Source organism: Lycorma delicatula, chromosome 2, assembly GCF_047948215.1.
Source record: "Lycorma delicatula isolate Av1 chromosome 2, ASM4794821v1, whole genome shotgun sequence".
Taxonomy (NCBI): domain Eukaryota; kingdom Metazoa; phylum Arthropoda; class Insecta; order Hemiptera; family Fulgoridae; genus Lycorma; species Lycorma delicatula.
In genome coordinates this window covers 169,086,948-169,106,227 of record NC_134456.1, presented here as the reverse complement: position 1 = coordinate 169,106,227, position 19,280 = coordinate 169,086,948, and the positions used below count along the sequence as shown (strand labels likewise).

At 26.8% G+C, this 19,280-nt stretch overlaps 1 protein-coding gene across 4 annotated transcripts in view; it reads left to right on the top strand.

Annotated features, from left to right (window-relative positions):
- LOC142319425 (coiled-coil domain-containing protein 77-like) overlaps window positions 1-11,923 on the top strand; it is a 49,783-nt gene extending 37,860 nt beyond the window's left edge. For 3 of the 4 annotated variants that reach the window (XM_075356697.1, XM_075356696.1, XM_075356695.1), the window contains 2 exons: window positions 484-600; window positions 11,683-11,923. In XM_075356697.1, the coding sequence (XP_075212812.1) occupies window positions 484-600; window positions 11,683-11,859 (294 nt within the window). In that variant the 3' untranslated portion in view covers window positions 11,860-11,923. Of the gene's footprint in view, window positions 1-483; window positions 601-5,139; window positions 5,280-11,682 lie in introns of those variants that run through there. The other variant, XM_075356698.1, reaches the window with a different exon arrangement.
- The last annotated feature ends 7,357 nt before the right edge of the window (window positions 11,924-19,280 follow it).

Here is a 19,280-nt window from a genome sequence, read left to right as displayed (position 1 = left end):
TTACAATTTGTTAAATTACTAGCAAATAAATGAAGAATTCTTTTGTTATACATTTAATGATGGAAACTTTTTATCCAAAAAGTTGAATACTTCCTTGTTAAGAAGCAAATGGCATTGTTTATATATAAACCACTATTGGCAGGGCATTATTCTACTTCAATATGAAGGTCCATGATAAGAAAATACTAATATCCACTGTTAGAAGTTATACATCTAAAACATAAATATTGAAGTTCATCTTTTCATGCTGATTACTTTAAATATATTTTTTCTTATTTTTAATCAATTTTTACGTACATGGTAATAAAACCTTTTTAATAATTTGTATCTTTTGATATCAATATCAGTTGCAGATATGGAAATATGTATAACACTCTGTTTGTAATAGGCCTGCCAGTTAAATATAATTTTGTTAAAAATTAATGTATAGAGAGACTTTCATGTTGTGATTTATTCTTTTAAGGTAACTTTATTTTGTTTCAGAGACAACTGATTGAAAAAGATGGAATTATATCGAAGTATCAGGATCAGAATGCATCTTTAGAAGTTGAAGTTGAAAAAATAAAAGAAGAAATGGAAATTAACAAATTTCGTAACAGAGTAAGTGAATAAAACACATAAAAATATTACATTTTTATTGCTCTCTCATTTCTATTATTTCTTGATCAAATTTAAATTATGTTTTCATTTCAAACTCTGCTATAGATATTTGTTATATAATTATGAACACCAGTACAGTGGTATGTACCACTGTTCCCCACACTAAGTGAAGGCAGTATTATAATGCAAAGTTTCTTGGCAGAAAGAGTTTTAATTTTCTCAGTCTTTTCTATCTTTCTCAGTCTTTTTATAGCTGTAAATACTGAACATAGAAGCAGTTGTTATTAAAGTTTTTGACAGTATTTTATTCTGTTATATAGCCTATAAAGATAATGAATAGAGCAAAATTGTAACTTGGATTGAATAACCGTAATTCAGTACAATTAATGATGTACAAAAATGTGATCAATTAATAAGAAATCCTTTTCGTGTCACCGGAAATCATTTCGTCTTCATTTTCAGGAGTGATTTGTATATTTTGTCAAGTCATCTGTAAACATTATGTTGTGTCACCTAAATAATAGAAAACTCACATTTATTACAGCTAGGCTGCTGTATACACTGTATCAGCGTATCATTTGTACATGTTGGAGTGATGAAGAATTAGGGCTTGACTTCTACGCAGAATGTTCAAGAACAAGCTGAACAAAGGTATATTTTGACATCATCAGCTCCTTGATAATATTGCCATTCACCATTTTGTTATATGGTACTGGCCTACAATCTAGTGTATAATAAACTACAGGTATATCCTCTTAAAAAAAAAAATGCAAATGAAAATAAAGACCAATATAGTATATGATGAAATAAATAACATACATATTACTTGTCAGTGATAATAATTAATAACTGTAAAACTAATATTCCGTTTCTTCAATTTAATTTAATTGACAGGAAAGAAGATTGGAGTGTGTATAAGGGTAAATTATTAATAACTTTCTACCAAGGTATACGAGTGTGTAAATTTTTATTGTAATTTGTTACTAGATCCATATAATTCTAACTTATCTATGTGTAATATGTAGATCTATATGAAGTTAGTTTTGGACCATGGAAAGTAAAAAAATTTAATTATGTTCAACTATACTATTTTCATAGATATCTAATTTCATTCAGTAAAACAATTTTTTAATTATCAAATTGTCAACATACTCTGTTTATTATTGTTCAATTATCGTTTTTAATACTTATTCTTAATACTGTCAACAGATAGTTGATGATTACTTTTAGTTTGGTGTTAGTATTACTAGTACTAATTGTATGTAATAATGTAATAATACTCTTTAGTATATCTGTCGACAGACTTAGGTCTGACGGATGACCATGTAAGTTTTAAATTGTAAATAAATAAAATAAAAATAAATAAATACTGATGCTGTTATAGTATTGAATACTTACAAAAGTTTCTTTTTAAAATTTAATGATTATTATTTTGATTAAGCTTCATTATTTCTTCAAATTTAACTTTCTCTATGCATTTTATGGGTTCTCAACAAATACCTTGTTTTTTCTGCTGTTTGTTTAATTTATATTGAGTTTTATAGTAGTATTATTACTTTTGTTAAAATAAATATCAGATTGGTTTTTAATTATTAACTCTAAATAAAATTATATATTGTTTATTGGTTTATGAGCATTTTTAAATCTCTAGTTACACAAGAGATGCATTCTACAGTTAGGTCACATAGCTTGAAATTTGTTGAATTTTGATGTTCTGCTTAATCTTATTTAAATTTTCTTTAAATTTAAATTGAATTAAGGAAGGTATATATTAAAAATATAATTTTTATATCTATAAATATAATTTTAAATTTCCCCATTTTATAGATAAAATGGAGAAGTAGTATTATTTCACATTAATTTTTATATTTTAGTATGTAAACCTGATCAAAATAAAAAAATTGGTACTTGCGTTTTAATGCCACCACAGCTACAGCTTTATTTAAAAACAAAGTAGTCAATTGGATTTCGGTGGAAAATGAACAATCTCTTTATTAATTTTAATAGATGGTTATTTATATTTATTTATTTTATAAATATAATTTAACAGAACTTAACCTACTCTCGCTTTGCTCGCTAACCTTGACTAATTAACACCGTAAGTTTTTGAGTATTTCTTTAATAAATTCAGTAGTTATTGCAATTATTACAAAACCTAGTAAAGGCAGTTACTTTTATTCAGATTTTAACAGTAAATTTGTGTTTCTCAATGCAACTGATACTGCAGACCAATAAAAATATTAAGCTTGTGTTGCAAGACCACACAAAAAGTTGCATACCAAATTGAAGAACGTGGAGGTTTTTTTTTAGTAATTCATGGAATAATTACCTAAAAATTTCAGAAAGTACTATAAAATGACAGTATATTTTTTAGTAAAGCTCGTGCATAGAATGCTAAGGAAGAGGAGAGAAAATTTTTCAAAAGTTATCCTAAGCAATAGTTTCTGGAGAACCCTAGATCTAATTTTCTCCTAGATTCATGCATTGTCATTGATGACTGTATTTTGAGTAAAATTTTAGGAAAATTTGTTTGTTAGTTGCCATATTTGACCAAGATAAATAAGAAAATAAATAGAAGACAATTTGAATAAAACCATGTAATAAAAACATACAACTTTGAAATACTTTTTTTAATAAGTAAAAATATTATATTACAAACCTAATGTGATTATTGTGTATTCTTTCATTTATTAGTTTGTCAATTCTTGAAACTGTGTTAGTGACTGCCATACACAAACTTCAATTTATATTCATATGATTTCTCTGTTTTGTTTTGATGCTGGTCATTGCTGAAAGTGTTGATTCACATAATTCCAGCAATAAGTTGCTGGAAATGGCAGCAATACTCCCACATCTTTTTATGCAATTCTGGATATTCACTATGAATTTAGCCCAAAATTGAGTTTAACTTAGCGACTTAAATGACATCTGTAGTATAGCATCATAACTTAATTTTATTAATTTTCTTGTTCCAAATCAGTAACACTGTTTTCTTGTTGTTCAACAAACAGATTTAAAACCCACATATTTTCTCCTGTGTATCTTCCTCTTCTGAATAGCATTGATCAAATACAGAACTGAATGCTGTTACATGTTCAACAACAATAATTTTTAAATTGTTAATATTTATATCGGATTCATTAATATATTCTGAAAATGAATGAAACTTATCATAGTTGTTTTCCTTTACGTGTTTGCACAACAATTGTAACTTTTTTTGTACGCCTCTATTTTATTTCACAAGTCAAAAGTGGTAGCATTATTTCCTTGCAATTTTAAATTTTAAGTTGTTTATTAATGAAAAGATATCCAGTAAGTAAACCAGTTTTGCAATCCAATTGTGATCGAGGAAAACATTTCTTAGTTCTGAAGTTTTGTTTCAAGAAATGTATCTACTTTTCTTAATTCATTAAGTCTTGTTAATATTCTTTCCCTTGACTACCATCTTACTTCAGCATGAATTAATAAATGTACATTTTCAGATCCCATTTCAGTGTGTAATTTTAAAAATAATCTGAAATTTTCAGTGCATTGCTTTTGATATAGTTTATTATTTTTATCAATTGAATAAAAACAGTCTTCAAATCAGGAGACAACTTTTTAGCGGCTAAATGATTTCAATGTATAACACAATGACTAAAAATAATTTTTTCGGCGGCTACCTCTTTAATTTTTTTGCAACTCTTGAATGTTTTCCAGTCATATTTACAGCCCCATAAATGCATAACCCAATAAAATTTTTCTAATTAAGTGAGGAGTTGCTTTCAATATATAATACTAATTATAATATAATATAATACAATTGTATATAATTATTATATAATTATATATAATTATATATATATTATATAATATAATATAATAATATAATATAATATAATATATATAATATATATATATAATATAATATATATAATATAATATAATAATATATAATATAATATAATATATATTATATATATTATATAATTATATATTGTATATAATTAATATAATACAATTGTATTATCAATATAAATATTTCTGAACTAGTTGTATGATTAAAAAGCTCAAGACAGCAAAAAAATTCTTTTATGTCATTAATTTCGTTATCAATATAACAAGCATAACAGAACAGTATTGTTCTATTGGTAAAATCAGTAGATTTGTCGAATTGAATAGCAAACAATGATTTTCTACCTTTTTGGATTAATTGGTATTAAACATCAGTTGCTAATTCACTGATTCTTCGCTGAATAGTATCGTTAGAAACCAGTAAGGTTTTCATTTTTTCTGCAGTAGTCGAACCTAGGATTTCAGAACACACATCTATTAAGCACAGTTTTATTAAGTCTTCAGCGATAGAATAAGTCCTTTTGCACTTAGAAATTTGTAAAGCAATTAAATATGATACTTTTACAAAAGATTTGTCAACAAGAAGAATCTTCTTCAAAGATAACTTTTGATTTTTAAATTCAACACTTTTACCTTAAAAAAATTCAAGTTGCTTATTTTGTAGATTCAAATATTTTGTTTGCAAATGACATAATGATTTTGCAGGCTTCATACATTCATTTGATAAAATTTCTCCACATATGATGCATTGAGGTCTCAGAAAATCTTCTTCCAATTCTGACGATGGAATAAAACTGTATTTTAAGTAATCCGGGTTATAACAAAGAACAAAACTATCGTTTTGGTGAAGGTGAGTCTTTTCCAGAATAACTAATATTCGAAGCACTACTGCTACTAGTGGTCGGTTTTTGAAAAATGTTCATAAAAATTTTATTTTTTTCTTTCCATTACTCATTTTTAAGCATCTGAATTACATAAAAAATTAATCCAGTTATTAAATAAAAAGTACACATTTACTTATTTTTTATGTCTAACAAACAAATTTAAAATTATCATAATTCTATCTACCACAGAAGAAATTTAGCTGTTTAAAACTCAGTAAACAGTATAACAAAACACCAATTTCACACAACTGACAGACAAACATAAACTTGCAGTTGTATGGTAAGCAAGTGCTTGGTTTTCTCAGTTGTATGCATTATTATTGCCATTAAAAAAAATAAGTAATAATGCATGTGAAGGTTGTAAAACTATGTAATAAATATAAAGAAATTCACAGACACTAAAATTTTTCTGCGGACTACTAGTTGAGAAAAAGTGTACTAGATCATGGATACTTTGGTGGTTGGGTTTCAATTAACCACACATCTCAGTAATGGTCGACTTGACATTGTACAAGACTACACTTCATTTACATTCATACATATTATCCTCTGAAGTAATACCTTATGGTGGTTCTGGAGGCTAAATAGAAAAAGAAAGTAAGACTACCGAACGATCACCAGGAATTATTACATCTTTCTACTGGACTGACTGAAGAGAACTAATCAGGCTAAACATCTCTATCTGGCCAAAAAAATGTATTCTTTCACCACAAGATTGTACCTGCATACGCATGTTGGGTGGTTACTGCAAAACTTTATGAACTATGCTTCAAACTGCTTCAACATTTGCTGGATTTGGCTTCCAGCAATTACTTCTTCCCAAACCTGAAGAATGGCTCGATGGACAAATATTTAATTAAAATATTGAGTCATAGTTGAAACAGTTACATATTTTGGGAAGTTGGACAAATCAGATTATACTGAGAATATAAAAAAGTTGAAAAGATGTTAGTCTAAATTTATCGAATAGCAAGGCGTCATTGAAAATTAAAAAATTAAAAAATTAAAAATTTCTGAAAAATCACATATTTTCTTTGCCAGACTGAGAACTTTCTGAACAATCCCCAGGATTTATTGTAAAATTATGTTCACATTAATTTATCTAGGTTGAACTGGCGTATTTTAGGGTCCTATCCTACTTTTAATAATTCTTTATGGATTGTACTTTGATTGATTGTCATGTTTATGTTCTTTGTTTTTATTGCATTAAAGTTGTTTAGAGCCCTATTTAACTTGTAAGGCATTTGCATTAATTACATATAATTATTATACTAATTGAAGAATAATAACTATTTGCTCAAGTCCTATCAAAACTAAGGTCCGAATCACATATTTCATTCACAAAAGGAAAATCAGAAATAGTTCATTTATCTTTGTAGATAAATGAACTTTATCATTTTATCTTTGTTCATACAAGTTATAGAAATCTATTTATAACTGATCAACATTTGCAAACATTAAACATTGTGAATACCAAAAACAAGAGTGACAAACTATTAAAATTATTATTAGCATTAAGAATAGCAGAGCCAAGATTTGACCACATAATACAAGTACTACAGTAATTTGAAGAATGGTTACCAAAACCTGTAATGGATTGATTATTAAGTAAGATCTCAATATGTGGACCAAATTTTTGGCAAGACAGTTGATGATTTTTCTAATGATTGTGTCATGATGAACCCTGGAAAAGGCTTCTTCAGAAATTAGTGCAAACTAATCCTCATAGCCATTCTCATCAACACAAATAGAGCAACTTCATAAATTGTTTAAAGTTATGACAATTGACCAACTAGGAACAAAACCATGCTTTGCAACACGGATGTAATTTTGACATGTTGCCATAATTTCTTTTGTAGAATTTTGTCATAAATCTTAGTCAGCATATCAATTAATGATTGAGTTGAATAGTAGTGTCACATGATTGTCTAAGTTAAAGATAGATTAAAAACAAATTTAAATTTTGGCAAAGAATACCTTGGCATGCTTTAATTATAAAAGATTTAATATTATTAGACTCGGTAAGAATGTGTTTCAATTAACAACTTACTGCATTATTTTTATCATGAGAAGTAATTACATTAATAGTCATCTGTGGAATTAATCAGATGTTTTGAAATGTGTACCTCCTGAAAGTTAAAAGTATTATTTTTTTCTACCAATAAAATTAAAGACTTTCATATAAACATGGGTCCAGAAATGCTCTTGTTAGCGACTTAAGGCTAATGAAAGATTTTCTCCTGGTTCCTGGGCTAAGAGTCAAATAAAACCATACTGAAATTCTAGTTAAGGGGTAGACTTGATGATTACTTATGGTTTTTAGCCTGACAAATTGAATAAACGAGATTCCAGAACCATATCTGTCATTTTATGTTGTGTCATCAGTGTATTGCATGTTCTGCATTACTGCTGTGAATCATTGCCAATAAAGTATAGTTTAATTAAGTAGTTTATTAAGTAAGTAAGTGGGTTTGTTTTAATTGGTGTCATTCGCAGCAGTGCCTTTGTTATTTACAACTGAGGGATACGCTGATATGGTATTTATCTTTCGGGTGTGTGGTGGAAATGCAACTGCTGCTGCAGAATATCAAAGATGTTTTTCTAACCACAAAGTTCCAAATCCTAAAACAGTTAGTGGAACATTCCATACGCTACAAGAAACAGGTTCATTTCTCAGTATTAGTACTCACTGGAACCTTTCTGCCCATTGTGATAATATTGATGAAACTATTAGCAGGCTACTCAACACACAATCCGGATGTTAGTACACAATGCCTATCCTGGCGGTTTGGAGTTTCCCAGTCTATGATATGAAGGATATTTCATAACATTTGTATCCTTACCGTAATCAACAAATACAAAATCTTCAACCAGGAGATCCTCATCTTCATTTGCAATATTTTATTTGGTTGAATATGAACCAAATACAAATTTGATTCATTTTATTTACTGACGAGGCTCAGTTTATTCAGGATGACATCTATATCCTTTGCAACAAACACACTTTGGCAGAAGTCAATTTACACACAACAATAGAAGTAATTTCCAACACTGATTTAACACCCCTGTGTAGTGTGGTCTAGTTTACGGTCAGCTAATTAGACCATTCATTCTCCCAGGACATCTAAATTCTGACATTTACTTGAAATTCATTAAAGAACAATTGTCGCTGCAAGGTACTGCTTATATTTTCAGCACAAGGTGCGCCCCACTTTTCAAGTGCTGGTATCAGCATACTTAAATGAACAATCTTCAGAGCAATGGATTGGCTGTTACAGGTTAGTTTCCTGGCCCCAAATCATCTGATCTAACACCATTTGATTTTTGCATGTGGGATTGGATGAAAAGTATTGCGTACAAGAGAAAGGTTCTACAGTTTGTTGCTAGTAATATATATATGCTGTTGCACAAATTAAGGAAAGTCATGCTGAATTGTAGGGAGCAAGCTAGCAATCCAAAAGCAGCATAATGTATTGAAGTAGAAGGACAGATTTTTGAAAATTTAATGATTTAATGTAAACTTTATTAAACGTATCAATTACATTTTTTACTTTTTTAACAGTTCTTTGTTAACTTCATTTCCTCTAGTTAACATTTAAAAATATTCATACAGTAAGTGTTAGTAATAAAATAATTTTTTTTTTGAACTTCTATTTGGTTATTATTGGGTTATTTTACATCTATTTTCTCAAAATTAAATTCTCTACAAGTTTTGTTAATGAATTTTACGCATTTATTAGTCCTTTAATAACATTTTATATTACTGATGTAAAAAATGTATTTTTCCATTTTGCATTAGATGTTATTCAATTTGTAAGGTCAAAAACCTTAAGGAACCATCAAGTTAACTTAATTTGGGTTCCTAGAATTCCAGTATGGTTTTATTTCACTCATTGCCCAGGAATCAGGGCAAAATATTTTGCTAGCCATAACTGACTAACAGAGTGTTTCTGGACCCTTGTTTTATATGAATTTTTTTCATTAGTTTTGCTAGTAGAATGAGCGTAGAAAGCACCAATAACACTATGTGAATGACCTTGTGTTTCTTAAGAAAGAAAGAATGATGCACAATTTTAAAACTGTATACCATTCTAAAAATGCACATTGTAATTATTTTTATAAATATATTAAAAATACTACATTTATAATTTTTTTTTAGTTATTTACTACTAAATTTGTGTTATGAAAGATCATTTTCTTTGTCACGTCTTTTATTTATCTTCAATAGTACTTTTACAATGATCTTTGGTCCAGTAGAATATATTTGTTCTTTTAGTGATTAAAAACATAATTCTATATACATTCATCAATGTTTATTTTTTCAGTCATTGAATATTTCTGTTAAAAAAGATCAAATGAAACAGATATCTGTGAAAGTAGTTAATGAAGGTAGCAAATAAACGAAATTAATGATAAAAAAATTAATTTCAATTAATAATTAATTATCTTTTGCTACAAGGTTGAAATTTAAAAAGAATTAATGACTGTAATTATTATAATTGACTGTTGTAATTGAATGATTATTGATGTTCATTTTGTTCTGTTTTGTTTGTTTTTATATAATCATTTAACTCCTTTTCTGCAAGTAAAGTAAGAATATAACAATTTATATTTTGTGAAGCAGAATGAAATTTTACATTTTTTTCTTCTGTCAGAAAAATAAATAAAGAAAAGGTTTATCTCACTATATTTAAAATAAATATTTTATTCATACTGTTAGATTATCACCCACTTTTACAAAATAACTTAATTTTTATTAATATTTTAACTTTCCTATTTTACTAATTGTTTTTTTGTAACCCATTCTCAAAAGGTAAAATATGGATGTTATAAAAACAAACATACAGTATGTATTAGCAGTTTAATACTCATAGTTGAAACATTAATTTTTTGAATTCAACAAAAATAATCCAAATAGAGATCACATGCATTATTATCTAATTATGGATAATAGATATTACAAAAATTAATTATATAGTAATTCAGAAAAAGAAGTATACAATAAGTTATCATCACTTATTAAACTGGTAAAAATCTCATAATTTAATTGTAACACATGTACAAGCGTGAACACCAACAGAGTTCAGAAAAATAATCTACACAGAAAAATGTAAAACCAGCATGAAATTCATGAATCGTCCTTTGAAATAATATTAAACCTTATTACACAGTAAATTTGATAAAAAATAAGATCTTAAATGAAAAGTAGAATATAAATAATATCCATGATTGCTTCTATCATAAACTCAATACTGTATCACTGCTTCCAGTAACATGCTATCATGTGTAAGTTTATTAATTTATTTACAATGCTTTAACATTCTCTGAAGAGAAAATAAATAATAATTTTTAATAAAAGTAAAATATAATATGTAGGGTCTACCTTGCTCTGGGAGAAAATTAGATGTCATAACTATTGGAAATAAAAATTTTTAGAGATTAAAAGATACATCTGCAAGTTTCACTCATAGAAAAAGAAATAATTTCTAGAATATGTACTGACAAAAATAAAAAAATATTTTTAAGTAATCATACATTCTTGAAATGCTTTTATATTTTAGTTATAGCTAATAAAAATACATGATATTTGCTTTAATGGTAAAATGAGACTAATATTGTTCTTGGAACACAAATCATGGGCAAAATTGATGTTTTTACCTGTCTTTGACTTGAATACTTTTTTTTTTAATTAGTTACCTTGAATGTATCTCGAGAATAGTTTCCAGAAAATTGTTCTAAAACCAAAAAAAAAGCGAGTCAAACAGTACATCTTAGATTTGGAATAAATTTATTTTTTTAAATTCTCAGTAAATTTAATTATGATAAAATTGAAGTAAAATCAACTGAAAACAAGTAAAATCTTGACAGATAAGAATTTTTTCTCTATATTTTGGTCTGTAGAATATATCTTGAAATTTTTTACATTTCTTCATGAAACACCTCCATATCAACTTCATTGATTTTTAGTTCTAAATCAGAGTTCTTTGTCACCAGCTGTAGTAGTAGATTTTGACAATTTAAATAGCCTCAAACAAATATAAAACACTATTGTTCTTATGTTCATGCATTTTTTTTTTTGCTCTTACCATTGTATACCATAATTTTTTATTTTATTTTTTTTTTTACTACTGAGCCAGTCTCTTGCTTGTATCTGTTTTGTCTGTTATCTGTTCTTCCCAATTTTAGTTTCCCTCTTCCTTGAAAAAATTATTCAATTCAACAAGCTTGAAAAAAAATTAAAACATTTCTGTGTAGGAACACTTCTATATAATAAGTAAATTTATCCTTAGATAGTTGTATTTTTTTAATTATAAGGATATATTCCTTGTTTGCTAAATCATTAATTAAGTTTTAAACATTTCAGGAAAAATGTTTAAAATTAATGAATCAGATAAAGTTTTTTAAACAAAAATTTGATGACGAAAAGCGGAGAAGATTGTTGGATGGTGAAGGGTTTCGAAATGACATCAAATTCTTACGCGAAAGAGTACAAACACTGGAAAAAAAGGTTTTATCAACTGTTATACCATCATTAGAATGAAGTTGTAATGCATTTTAAATCTTGTAAGAACGAGTATTAAAATAATAAAGTAAATATTCATTAAAAAATACTTATTTTTGTTTTCTTTTAACATATTCTTATCCTTTTGTTTTTTGAATTCTTTTCTAAAGGAATATCATTACATAACGCAAAACAAAAACAATGTGGCTTATTTTCAAGTGATGATTTTTCTTTCACTATAAAATTAATCCTGACTCAACAGCAGTAACCTCGTTTGGGCTACATAACTTGTTTTTGCAAAACACTTCTACTGCATTTAACTCAATGTTTAATGTTTTAACATTCTTGAAGACTGGAATCTATTCAAGCGCCCACAAACAGATAACAGCTTTGACCTACTAGTTATTTTGTTTCCTAACTGAAGGAATTTTTAGATTTTTTTTCTGAAATTAATGATGTGTTCAAAAAGCTATCATCACAATGTATGATGTGCAAGAAAAATGTTGGGAATATGAGTTCTTTGTCTTGATTATAAATAGATCTACTTTAGGGTAAAGATGATTGTTAATAAGTATTTCATAATAGTTATCAAAATATTGCAAATAGTTTTAGGTATGTATTAATTTTTTTAATCATTGCTTTTAATGGGTAAATGGAATTATCAGCTTAAAACTAAGTAATCCAATTAAGTATTTTTGTTTTTGTTTTTTTTTTATAAATATATAATAAAAGAGTTTATACACAGTGTATTATCTCTATATTATACTTGCAGCAACGGTTAGTAAAACCGTATTTATTGTTTATTTTTTATAGATAGCACATTGTTTAAGAGTTGCAATTACCTACTGACTTCTATTTTATCAAGAGAAGATGTTTTTTTTCAATTTCTTATCTGTAATTGTGTAATATATCACTGATATCTTACACACACCTGTACCCTGATACTATTCAGCTGGTGTGTATTTATGTATGTGTGAGTTTTTTTAAAAATACTATTGAACACTTAAAAATTGTTTTTCCCCCTGTGTCTAGTTAAGTGGTTTGTTATGTAAAGATTACCACTGTGAAGGGGATGTGACTAATAATCAGTTTATTATTGACTAATGAGTTTATAAAAACTCACCAGTCTAATAAGTAATTGATTTTAACATTTTCTTTAAAACTAGCTGACCCAGCAGTGCTTCGCTATTGCTAAATTTGAGTGTATATATATATATATATATAATATATATATATACATACATAAAAGGTCTTCTTCCCCTCCTCACTTCCTTCGCTTTTCCATTTTTTGCTAAAATATTTATTTTCACATAACTAATACATATTTGAATATGAGCCAAATCAGACCATAAATACATTTTTTTGGAATATTTCAACCCCAGCGCCAGCTAGCAGGTCCAAGCTAATTCAGAAACCTTCACGGGCATGCGCACAACTTACCAAAGTTTCATCGCAATTGGATGAATGGTATATGAACGCATATGGGACAAACAAATAAACATTCAATTTTTTATATATATAATTATTGAATAATTTTAAATGAACTCCAGTAGTTTTATAGAATTTACAGTTTCCTGCAGTTTAGTAGAGTGTAACTCAATATTTATTGGATTATAAGTAACTAAGATGAAATTTGTTTTGTCTTAGTAACAATTCTAATTTAATGATTGTTACTACTGATCTAAGAATTTGTGACATAATTTCTCATTTGAAATAAATAAAAATTCATGAACTGATTTGTTCATGAGTTGTTTCATCAATAAAAAGTTATACAGGGTAAGAGTTATATCAATCATTAGACCAGTATTTAAAAAATTAAATATGTTAACTTACCCTTATGTTTATATTTATGAATATGCAAGCTTTGCTAAAAAAAAATATAATCAGTTGAACTGAACTTCTTTAATATAATTCAGTATAGTTTTTTGCTTAGCAGAAAAAGCCTTATTATGATTCTGTTGCCATTTTTAATAAATTACCGAACCATTTGAAAAGTCTTCCCACTAATTTATTTAAATAAGTTTCAGTAGCCCCTTTTGGATTGTGAATTATTTTGTAGTTTTTTTATATTTTATATATTTACCTTAACATTATCTCATATGTATATTTTTAAATAATTAATATAACCTCTAAACACATTAATTTTTATCTTACAATTTATGTTTTAAAATGTATAATTTATCTTATAATGACCTGATCTGTGTAATGTATTATGTACCAATCAGAATAAAAAATTATTTATTTATAGGTTAGTAGTATTCTCAGATTTAACTTTAGATTTCTATCAGAAAAATATTTCCTAGAGTCATATAATGCGTATGGAGATATAGGCAAATGAAACCTGAATATTATATGATTCAACAGAGCATCTTGCCAAATTCTGTTGCCAAAACAAGACAAATAGCAAAAAGTATTTAATTTTTGTTCAATATGATACTAATTAATCAAGTAAATTTGTTTTCAATGGTTTTTTTTTTGTTATATCCAAGATTCTTTTTCTTTTTCCTGCTTAGCCTTCAGTAATTATCATTTAGATAATACTTCAGAGGATATGTATTAGTTTAAATAAAGTCTCAGTTCAACCATTCCTGAGATGTGTGGTTAATTGAAACCCAACCACCAAAGAACAACGGTATCCACAATCTAGTATTCAAATCCGTGTAAAAATAACTGACTTTACTAGTATTTGAACACTGGAACTCTCGAACTCCAAATCAGCTGATTTGCGTGAGGTATTCACCACTAGACCAACCTGGTGGGTTTGTCATATCCAAGATTAAGTTTATCATACTGAACTGCTGAAATACAACATAGTTTTACTATAAAACATGTTAAGTTGAATAACTCCTCATCTAAATTTCATTTTACATATTATGTGAATTTGTATTGTTTTTTATGATTTTTTTTATCAATGATGTTTGTTTTATAATTCAATTTGAAAGAGTGGTTATGTTATGAAAATTAAATGATTTTTTTTTTAATTTCATTATAATTCATGTTAAATTATTTTTCCAAATTCTTATTTTAAATCATTTGTAGCTTATACAGTATTCAAATCATTTGTAACTCAGAAAATGTGTTCGCTCAGTATTTAGTTTCTTTCCCACACTTCCAGAGAAGAAGGAAAATTATTTATAATTGTGTTAAATTCTGAATTAAAAATATAGTAATAAGTTTTATTTCTGCCTACTGCTTTTAATCTCCTCAGTATTTTACAAATTTTGTTTCAGTGATAAAAAGAATTTACTTAATAACAAATACAGTTTGTTATGTACAAATCACTTATGTAGTTCCGGGTAAGATAGTTTACGATTACCCTTATATGATGATTTATTCACACTATCTTTCTCCAAAAGTCTCATTATAATTCATCTTTTTTTTCACATAAGTGTCATGGAAACCATCAACAGCCTCTCTGGCTCCAACTGTGATGACATTTGCCACGTTAAAGCCTGAAGGGCAGCCAGCTCTTTACTGAAACTAAAACTAAAGGAGTAGTGAATCTGGCTATGCAACTGTCCAAGGATTCTGGTTCCTGTTAGGAGGTCTGCCAAAAGGCTGAGATGCCAATCAAAGGAACTTATGTCTCCTGCTGCTCCATAAATTAAAATTTTGTTATCATTAAGCATTATTTACAAAACTGAGCAGTATTAATGAATTATTATTGGTTATCAGATTATACAGATCTTATACCGGTAAAAAATGAAACCATTGAGAACACAGTTGCATTAAAACTGTTGTTATCATGTTTGGATTATTAGAGATCTTAATCAATTATTAATTCTGCTTGTACCTTTATCAATTGTGATCCATCTTATGTCAAATCTACATAGTGCTTTTTAATGTGTTCTATTGTCAAGACAAAGTCAAACAACTTTCCTTGGCGCTACCAGTCGCACATGCTAAAATAATCAGTTTTCAAAATCTGTGATGATGGGTTTAGTAACAGCAGTTTATTATTGTTTATTTAGGGTTAATAAATTAATATTTACTTTCATTATCACTAAAATGGAATATAGTAAAAATTAAATTCATATTTCAAGTAAACATTTTCAAACTACAAAAAGTACAGATAAATCTGATAAATACAGAATAACTTAAAAAGTCAGTAATATTTCTTTAACAAGAGTGAAAATAATAAAATTAAATAAAACAAATGTTATAATAGTGTTAAAAACTAGTTAATTAAAAAGAATACCCACCACAGTTTATAGATATTATAAAAAGTTATATACCAGAGGACAGGACAAAGAAAGGTTTTTGCCACTGAAATAGTCTATAAAATAAACGAGGATCCTGAAATCGTGCAGTTGAATAATAAATTAATTATATTATAGTCCTAAATAGTATTTACACATCCTCAACCTGAAGAACAACTAAGATCTTAACTCCCATTTACCTATTTTTATTACTGTTAATACTAGTTTTTATATAAACTGACAATCTATTGAAAAGGTGTTGGTCATTGTAAAGTGTAAACTTTTGTAAAATTACTTTATTAGCTCTAGGAGCATTTCAATTATAAATACGACTAATATAAAATTTATTATTTGAAATAGTATTAACTCTTATGTTAAAAAAAGAAAGAGAACTTTGTAAACATTAATAAGATTTATTAATTTTTTTTTAATAATTGTTTTGTAGTTCTTTTATATGTTTTATTGAAATTTTTGGTTCTGTATTTTGTTTTTATTTAATATCTTTATGTACATTTATATTTTTTGCACAATATTTTTATAAATTTTATTCACGTATCAAAGTTGGTCCTAGGATTTTTTTTAATCATTGATTATTTCCAATTTAAATATTTAGAGTTAACAAAAAAGTATACCTGGCTATTCTGTGAGTCTATATATCAAAGTGAACATAAAATGACACTAAGAACATAAAAAAAATGACATTTTCTTCTTTTCTTCCATTCTGTTTTTAATGAAAAAAATTTACATCTTGAGATCATATTTTGAGCAGTCATTTACAATCTCTGGTACACATATCTACTCTCTCTAGGTTTTAGAACATAGTGGAAGGATGAAGCTTGAAGCGCATAGCTTGTAGTGCATGAAAATAAAACACGCATATTAATAGTAATGGGTTAAAATATAGTAAGAGTGTTGCAGCATGCAGCTAGTGAATCTAAATGTCAAGCATGTTTGTTTTTTTTTAAATTGATGCACTGCTCAATGAGTTATGTTCAAACCCTAATAAAAATTGCAGTTTAAACATATTCACAAGTTTTAAAATGGCAGCCATATAAATTGTTTGTTTTTTATATTTTGGTAATCGTTATTTTATCAAAATAATTAGCTAAAATGTTAAGTTCTTATTGTGAACAAAATGTTACCTTATTTTGAAAATCAGTCAACAAATGAGTTATTGAAAATTGATAACATAATTTTCAGCCAGATTTCATCATTACCACTAATAACTGATTATTTAATTAAATTTATTTTTATTTATTAATTAATTAACTGATTAATTTTAAATAAGCTTAAATCTTTTCTGCACAAAATAATGACTGATTAAACTTACTGTAAATAAATGAAAACATTATTTACATTGCAAAATGGTGACCTTCTTTTTATTAAAAAAAGAATTGTTAATACAGTTTTCCACCATTTTGCATGACTGAGTGAAAATTATTTATCATTATAATAAAGCAGTATGATTTAATAAATTCTCCTTATTACAATGAACAGAATTTAAACAACATAAATATTAAATAAACAATTTCATACTACTGTATAAATTAATACCAATGACGCCAAATACTTAGTAAATGAAATTTCATACTAATTTTACTTTCAGTTTCTCTTGAAGGAATGCTGGAACTGATCTCCAACAGTAACAAAATATTGTAATTGTTGAGGACTTAAAAATTGTCTCAGTCTTTCAGAAATCTCTGTTGTAGGTTTGATATATTGAAAATCTTAAATTTTCTGCTTATGAACTTCATCACTAACCACTGGTGTACTGTAAACTATAATTCTAAATGTTCTAAAAGTAGAAATCTATTTGATTCTTTCTCAACAATGGTTATTATGAAAATTAGTGATTCTATTAGCACCTTCATCAGTGAAAATTATTTTAATAAGTAACTACAGATTAGTTGTCAGTTTTTGTAAAATTATCTAACCTAAAATGCTCATCTATAAATGGCCATTTTCATTAATCACTTGTACTCTTTTCTCCTTATATGGATATTCATATAATGCAACCTTTTTTGTACTGTTCTCTGAATTTTCCTCAGTATATTCCGTTACCCATTTTCCCAACTCTAGTGTTCTTGTGCTTTTGTAGTCTTCCTCAGTCATGAACTCTAGGGAGAAAAGTTTCCAGTTTCTTTTAATCTTTCTTGCAAATTACAAAAACCCTTTTACTTTGTAAACAGCTTTTAGATAAATGTTGTACATTGCAGACAGCAAGCTTCAGTTTAATTGCCCTCTACCGGTCTCTACATAAGATGCATATCTGCCATTTCAATATATGAATACACTTGCATTTTCATAAGTTAGACACAAATAAAGAAAAACTTTATCAAAGCAATTTAATTAAAAATAGAAAAAATACAATAACAAACTAAAAATAAAACAAATTAATGAAATAAAAATAACTGATTACTGTTACTAGTACTACCAAAAACCATACCCAAAGTGATATATGTTCAAAATTGTTTAAAACAATACAAATGTACAGCTCTAGAAATATGTGTGCTAAATTTAATTTATTTAAATCTATTAATTTTAATTATTTAATTTTTTTAATAGTAGTAAAGATAAAAGTTTTCTCTAATAACTCGGTTATTTGTTGATTAGTTTTCAAAAATAAGGTGTCACTTTGTGTACAATGAAAACCTAAGTTTTACTTAATAAAACTATTGAAATTAACGATTACCAGGATACAAAAGATTAAAATTGACGTGGCCAATATTTTAAAACTTGTGAATGTTATCACATTTTAATTTTTTATTTGCTAACGAAAGTTGATGCAAGCATATTTACCAAATATTATAATTATATCTCAATCTTATTTTTAGATGCAATTTTTTTTTTTAAATAATACAAAATGATAGAGAGCAGAAGAATGAATGGGAAATCGAATGATAAATAGGACCCAACAATTTGATGTACACTTTTATGTTACATTCTTTACATCTATGTTGTTATCAAAAGAAAAATATTTTTAAACTGTTTTGAATGCAATTAAAAATAAAACAAATAATAAAAACCTCAATTAGTAGAATAAAAATAATTGATTACTGTTACTAATACTACCAAAAACCAGTCTCCAGTTCATATAAAGTAAAAATAGAAATAACACCTTTCTTCATTCTGTTAAAATTGATTTTCTATGACGGGGTTCATTGGATATACCATAAAATTTTGATGAAAATGCATAAATATTAACTGCTTATTACTTCTCACAAATTATCAAAAAATACTTTTGTTACATAATGAAATCTA